We start from the raw sequence: 7653 nt of genomic DNA on the forward strand, positions 1-7653 counted from the left end.
GCCTCTTTCCAAGTCCACGGATTGGGGAGGACCTCCTCCCCTTTCATCTGACTCTTTTTTTATCAGGGATCTTCAGGGCTGGCTGCAAAGTCCTCCTCCTAGGAATAGCCTAGCAGGGCTATTCCTCCCCTTGCCAGGGGTGGGGTGGGGCGAGGGATGGGGGGTGAGGTGGTGGGGGAGGTCAAAGAGCCTGCCATTGAGTTCTTGTCAGAAATAGTTCCTGTTTCCCTTACTAGGGAAACCCACTTGGTTACTGAGCTACCACGGGCTACATCTGAGCAGAGGTTCTAGAACCACATTTTCTTTATCCATTCTTCTGCTGAGGGGCATCTAAGCTGTTTCCAGTTTCTGACTATTATGAATAAAGTTACAGTGGACATGGTTGAGCAAGAGTCTTTGTGGTAGGCTGGAGTATCCTTACAGAATATGCCCCAGAGTGTGATAGCTGGGTCTTGAAGTAGATTGATTCCTAATTTTCTGAGAAACTGCCAAACTTATTTTCATAGTGGCTGTGAAGGTTTGCACTCCTACCAGCAAAGGAGGAGTGTTCTTTGTGCTCCACATTCTCACCAGTAGGAGCTGTCACTTGTTGTTGTTATTATTATTATTGGTTTTTTAAGACAGGTTCTCTCTGTGTAACCTTGACTGTTCTGTAACTTGCTCTGTAGACCAGGCTGGCCTTAAATTCACAGAGATCTGAGAACCTCTGCCTCCTGAGTGTTGGGATTAAAGGCCTGTGCCACCACAGCCTAATTATCATTTATGTTATTGATCTTAGTTATCCTAACAGATGTAAGATGGAATCTCAAAGTAGTTTTGGTTTGCATTTCTCTAATGGCTAAGGATGTTGAACATATTTTTGTTGTGGGTTATTAATATTTATTATAGATTTATTTTTTAGTTAAACAGAACTTATTCCTAAACCAGCTGTAAACCCAAATCACCACACAGAGACTAGGATTTATTTAATTAACCAAGAGCACAATGCTGGGCAATAGTAACTCCATCCTAAACCTCCAAGCCTGCATAGTTTCCTACCATTCAGGTTTCACACATTATACTTGCTTTTAGACATATCTTAGGTCCAGTTCATCTCTCCTCATGGTTCCAAGTCCTCTCCTGCCAATCTCTCAATGCTGAACATTTTTAAAAGTCTTTCTCAGCAATTTGATATTCCTCTATTGAGAATACACTGTTTAGATCTGCACCCTATTTTTGATTGGATTATTATTATTTTTTTTTGATGAACTAGTTTCTTGAGTTCTTCATATATTTTGGATATTAGTCTTCTATCAGAGGTGGAGTTGATAAAAACCTTCTCATTCTGTAGACTGCTGCTTTGTCTAATTGATTGTGTTCTTTGTCTTACAGAAGCTTTCTAGTTTCATGAGGTCCCGTTTATTGATTGTTGATCTTAGTAACTGCACTATTGGTGTTCTGTTCAGGAAGTTGTCTCTTGTGCCATCGCCTTCAAGGCTCTTCCCCACTCTCTTTTCTATAAGGTTCAATATATCTGGTTTGAACTTGGGTTTTGTGCAGAGTGATAAATATGGGTATATTTGCATTCTTCTACATACAGACATCCAGTTCGGCCAGCACCATTTGTTGAAGATGCTTCCTTTTTTTTTTTTTTCCAGTGTGTATTTCTGGCTTCTAATCAGGTGTCTGTTGGTGTGTAGATTTATATTTGGGTCTTTATAACACATACTCAACCTGATTCCAATGATCAACATTTCTGTTTTTAAGTCAATACCATGCTATTTTATTACTATTGCTCCGTAGTACAACTTTAAATCAGGGATGGTGATACCTGTCTGTTCTTCCAGCAGTTCTTTTATTGTTCAGGATTGTTTTTGCTATCTTGGCTGTTTTGGTTTTCCCTATGAAATTGAGAATTGTTCTTTCAAGGTCTATAAAGAATTGTGTCAAAATTTTTATGGGGATTCAGTTGAGTCTGTAGATTGGTGAGATGGCCTAGTGATCTGTGAAAATATGGGATATCTTTCTATCTTCTGATATCTTCTTTAATTTCTTTCTCCAAAGACTTGATGGGTTTTTGTTTGTTTGTTTGCTTTATCATATAGGTCTTTCACTTGCTTAGTTAGAGTTACTCCAAGATATTTTATATTATTTGAGGCTATTGTGAAGGGTGTTGTTTCCCTGATTTTGTTTATAGTCTGTTTGTCATTTGTATATAGGAGGGCTACTGAATTTTTTTTTAAAGTCAAAGTATCTTTATTTTCACATAACATGATTCTACACACATAAGACCCTAGATATCCTGCCAGAATTGATTTTTTTAAGTTAATCTTGTATCTAACTATTTGCCAAAAGTGTTTTATCAGTTGTAGAATTTCTGAGGTCATTTGTGTATACTATTAAATCATCTGCCGGTTGCAATACTTTGACTTCTTCCTTTCCAGTTTGTATCTACTTGATCTCCTTCGGTTATCTTATTGCTTTACCTAAAACTTCAAGTAAAATATTAAATAAATATGGAGAGAATGGGCAACCTCATCTCATTCTTTATTTTGGTCGAATTGCTTTGGATTTCTCTACATTTAATTTGATTTTGGCTATTGGCTTGCTGTAAACTGTCTTTATTATGTTTATGTATGTCCCTTGTCTCCCTAATCTCTACAGAACTTTTATCATAAAGAAGTGTTGGATTTGGTCAAATGCTTTTTTGGCATCTAATGAAATGATCATGTTTTTTTTTTATTTCAGTTTATTTATATAGTAGATCATCTTCACTGATTTTCATATGCTGAACCTTCCCTGCATCCCTGAGATAAAACCTACTTGATCATGGTAGATGATCTTTTTGATATGTTCTTGGAATCATTTTTGCAAGTATTTTTACTGAATATTTTTGCATCTATGTACATAAAGGAAACTGGTCTGTAATTATTTTTCTTTACTCAGTCTTTATGTGGTTTGGGTATCAGGGTAACTGTATCCTCATAAAATGTTCCTTCTGTTTCTATTTTGTGGACTAACTTGAGGAGTGTTTGGTATTAATTCTTCTTGAAAGTCTGGTAGAATTCTGAACTAAAACTGTCTGGCCCTGGGCTTTTTTTTTTTTTTTTGGTTGCGAGATATTTAATGACTGCTTCCATTTCACTAGGTGTTATAGGTCTATTTAAATTATTTATCTGATCTTGATTTAACATTCTTAAGTGGTGTTCATTGAGAAAATTGTCAATTTCTTTTAGATTTTCCAATTTTTTAGAGTACAGGTTTTTGAAGTATGACATAATGATTCTTTAGATTTCCTTGGTGAGTATTGTTATGCCCCATTTTCATTTCTAATTTTGTTAATTAAGATATTTTTTCTCCATCTTTTAGTTAGTTTAGATAAGAGTTTATCTTGTTGATTTCCTCAAAGAACCAACTCTTTGTTGCATTGATTTTTCACATTGTTCTCTTTGTTTCTATTTTATTGATTTCATTCTTCAGTTTGATTATTTCCTGTCATCTACTTCTCTTGGATGTGCTTATTTCTTTTTGCCCTAGACCTTTCCGGTGTGCTGCTAAGTTGCTATTAGGAGATTTCTCTCTCTCTCTCTCTTTTTTTTTTTTTTTTTTTTTTTTATGTAGGCACTTAGTGCTATAAACTTTCTTCTTAGTACTCTTTTCATCATGTCCCATAAGTTTGGGTATGTTGTGTACTCATTTTCATCTATTCTACGAAGTCTTCAATATCTTTCTTTATTTCTGTCTTGACCTGTCTTTTTTCATTCAGTAGGGAGTTGTTCAATTTCTATGAGTTTGTAGGCTTTCTATTGAAATTCCAGATTTAATCCGTGGTAGTCTGATAAGATACAGGGAGGCATTTCAATTTTCTTGTATCTGTTGATACAAGATACAAGTATGATCCAAGTATGTTAGGTCCATTTGGTTTATGACGTGAATTTGCTCCAGCATTTTTCTCTGTTTGGTTTTTGTCTGGATGGATGATCTGTCTGTTGGTGAGAATGACCTGTTGAAGTCTCCCACTAATAGTGTGTGAAGGTCAATGTGTTCTTTAAGCTGTAGTCATGTTTAACTTATGAAAGAGGGTGCCCTTGTGTTTTGGGTATAAATGTTAAGAACTGAAATGTCATATTGGTAAATTTTTTTCTTTGGTAAGTATGTAGTGCCCTTTCCCTTCTCTTGTGATTGATTGGTTTGAAGTCTATTTTGTTAGATATTAAAATGGCTACAACAGCTTGGTTTTTAATTCCATTTGCTTGGAATATGTTTTTCCAACCCTTCATCCTGAGGTAATGTCTATCTTTGGTGTTGAGGTGTGTTTCTTGTACACAGCAGCAGGATGGATCCTGTTTTCACATCTATTCCATTAGTCTCTTTTTACTGGAGAATTGAGACTATTGATATAGATAAGTATCAATGATCAATGATTGCTAATTGCTGTTAACTTGTTGTTGTTATTGGTGGTGGTGTATAGGAGTATGCTTTCCTTCTTTTGGTTTTGCAGATGTGAGATTTTTAAAATCTCTGGTGTTTTTTTTGTAGATAACCTCCTTGGGTTACAGTTTTCTTTCTTTTTTCCTTCCTTCCTTCCTTTCTTTTTTTTTTTCAGTTTTCTTTCTAGCACCTTTTATACTTTTATAAGATTGGGTTTGTAGACAGATATTGTTTAAACTTGTATTTATCATGGACAATGTTATTTTCCAGTCAGATCACACAGACCTAGAAGATCTTTAGATGTGATCTCTTGCCAGAACAGCCCTGTTCTGAATTAGCATTCCTCTAAAGGAGGAGACTTTCTTTTCTGGTCCAATATACTTGGTGTTCTGCCTAGTACTTGTACTTTCTTCTTTAGGTTAGGAAAATTTTCTTCTATAATTTTGTTGAAAATACTTTCTGGGCCTTTGAGCTGGGCTTCATATATTTCCTCTATTTCTATTATTCTTAGGTGTGGACTTTTCATAGTGTTCCAGATTTCCTGAATGTTTTCTGTCAGGAATTTTTTAGATTTAACATTTTCTTTGACCAATATATCCATTTCTTCTATCATATCTTCAATACCCGAGATACTCTCTGTTGTTATCTCTTGTATTCTGTTGGTGAAATTTGCTTCTGTAGTTCCTGTTTGAATTCTTAAATTTTTAATTTCTAGATTCCCTCAGTTTCTGTTTTACATTTTCATTTTCAGGTCTTGAACAATTTTATCAATTTTCTTCAACAGTTGTTTGTTTTTTATTTGCTTTCTTTGAGGGATTTTTCATTTTCTCCAATTGTTTGTGTGTTTTGGCCTTGTCTGAGGGATTTATTCATTTTCTCTTTAATAACCTCCAACATCTTCATATAGCTGGGTTAAGGTCTTTTTCTTGTGCTTCAGGTGTGTTGGAATATTTAGGGCCTGCCGGGGCAGGATAGCGGGACTCTAGTGGAGACACATGGTCCTGGCTGTTACTGTGTTCTTACACGGGCACCTAGGCATCTGGAACTGGGTTGGAATATTTAGGGCTTTTAGTGGAGACCCTGCCTAATGCAGTTCCTCTTATCTCTCTGATTTTCGGAGTGCCGGCTTTATGTTGCCTGTTGTATTGGGCTGCTTGGTTGGTGCGATCATGAGGAACAGTTGCTGGTGTTGGAGGCTGGGAAAGAGGAGGCAGGTGGGCGGTGGGGGAGTGGTCTGTGGGAGTCACAGGAGGCAAGGGCAGGGAAAGGTAGGCCGCAGCTGGTGTTCGGTTACAGCATTAGGGGAGAGTGGAGAAGGTCCGTAGGCAGCCCGCCTGTCTTCTGCTTCTTTGAGGCAGGGTTTCTCTGTGTAACCCTGGCTGTTCTGGAACTCACTCTGCAGACAAGGCTGGCCTCAAACTCAGAGATCGGCCTGCCTCTGGAGCGCTGAGATTAAAGGCATATCCGGCCTCTGCCCACTGGAAAGTATGAGCGTTTTTACAGATTCAAATAGAAATATGTAGGAGGTGCCTAAGTGAGGGTTAATATAGCTATTTTGAAACTCGATGACCAAAAGCAACTTGGAGGGTTTTATACTTCTTCTTCCACAGCATTGTTCCTCACCAAAGCAAGTCAGGTCAGGAACTCAAACAGAGCAGGAACCCGGAGGCAGGAGCTGATGCAGCAACCATGAAGAGGAGCTGCTCCCCATGGGTTGCTCCCCATGGGTTGCTCAGCCTGCTTTCTTATAGAAGCCAGGACCACCAGCCCAGGGGTGGCCCCTCCCACAGTGGACTGGACCCTCCAACATCAACACCGAACAGAATAGCCTACAGGCTTGCCTACAACATGATCTTGCTGAGGCATTTTCTCAGCTGAGGCTCCCTCCTTCCTGATGACTCCAGCTTGTGTCAAGTTGATATAAAACTACCCAACACAGCGGGGCATGTTGTGATGTCCATAATTTGCTTCAAAATCATTCAGCACTAAAAACAATAAAACAGCAGGCACTGGTGGCACACACCTTTAATCTCAGCACTGGGGTGGCAGAGGCGGTCGGATTTCTGAGTTCGAAGTTTACACAATGAGTCCAAGGGAAGACCAGCTGAACTGCCTGCACAAAACAACAATGACAGTGGTCACTTTCACTATGCCATTGAAATCCCTGGGCTCGGTTTGTTTGTAAGTTAAAAATAGAGTATATTTATAATCTGGTATCAGGGTGTGCTGATTTAGAAGGCTGTATTTTGAGGTTGAAGGAAAAATGCTAAAGCTGGAAATTGCCGAGGCTTCCCTTCTCCGATTTACTTATTTTAATGCAGTAAATTATGTAACACTCAGCCTGCAGTTGATTAGGTGACCTGGAAGGTATGCTTGCAATTATTTAAGGACCAGCGTATACAGCATAGTGACTTAAGCCTCTTGTTAATTGCAAGGATGAGAAATGCCGCTTTTCCTGGCTACCCGGTAATTGGTTTAGGCGCGACCCAGGTCGATTTCGATTGGTTCATGTAACGCACAAGGTCTCGGCCGGAGCTATTAGTGGCCAACATGGCTCCACATCTGGCTGCTGGCTGGCCGCACGGACACGTGGCTACGTTAGGCTGGGCGGACGTCGGGAGGACCTAGCTTTTCTTTCCGCAAGAGGGCGCCACGTTTTCCTCCTTGCCACAGTCTCATGTCCCATAAAGCCTCCGAGTGGCCAATCAACTGACAGTCTCAATACCGCTTTCAAAGTCGGCGGGCCCTTTGTCCTATAGCAAGGCAAACACTGCCCCTAACGTGAGATTGATGGCAAGCTCCACCAATCACGTTACAGATCTCGGTTAGTCCCGCTGTCTCTGTGTGGGATTGACGATCCTTCCGGCCAATTGGAAAGACCGGGTCGGCGGGTGGATGAACGCGGCTATCTGTAATGGCGGAGCGTGGCGGGGACGGAGGGGAAGGCGAGCGATTCAACCCGGGGGAGCTGAGGTAAAGGGTGCCGCCTTTCCTCCCATCTCGGCGTGCCGGCGTCCCGGGAGCTGGGGCTGGCTTCGGAAACGCGAGGGGACGCGGGAGGACGGGCGTCGCGGCGGCCGGGGGCCGGACCGCGTGTGGCTGGCGAAAGGGGGAAGGGAAGGCGGCCTGAATGAGAGCCGGGCCGGGCCGGGACGCGGCCTCCCGCGCGCGGTGGGGCGCCGCCGCGGCCTTCGCGGGCCCCGCAGGGCCTGGTCGGCGCGGCCGAGCCCCGGGCCGCGGCCG

At 41.0% G+C, this 7653-nt stretch overlaps 1 protein-coding gene across 6 annotated transcripts in view; it reads left to right on the plus strand.

Moving 5' to 3' along the window:
- Positions 1–7302: 7302 nt before the first annotated feature.
- Positions 7303–7653, plus strand: part of Tcerg1 (transcription elongation regulator 1) — a 59040-nt gene continuing 58689 nt past the window's right edge. For all 6 annotated transcript variants that reach the window (XR_008721848.1, XM_055622585.1, XM_055622588.1 and 3 more), the window contains exon 1: positions 7303–7383. Coding sequence is in view for 5 of the 6 variants with exons in the window: in XM_055622585.1 (XP_055478560.1) it covers positions 7325–7383 (59 nt within the window). In the remaining variant the exon portion in view is untranslated. The remainder of the gene's footprint in view (positions 7384–7653) is intronic.

Source organism: Psammomys obesus, unplaced genomic scaffold, assembly GCF_907164565.1.
Source record: "Psammomys obesus unplaced genomic scaffold, mPsaObe1.curated_primary_1811, whole genome shotgun sequence".
NCBI classification, from domain to species: domain Eukaryota; kingdom Metazoa; phylum Chordata; class Mammalia; order Rodentia; family Muridae; genus Psammomys; species Psammomys obesus.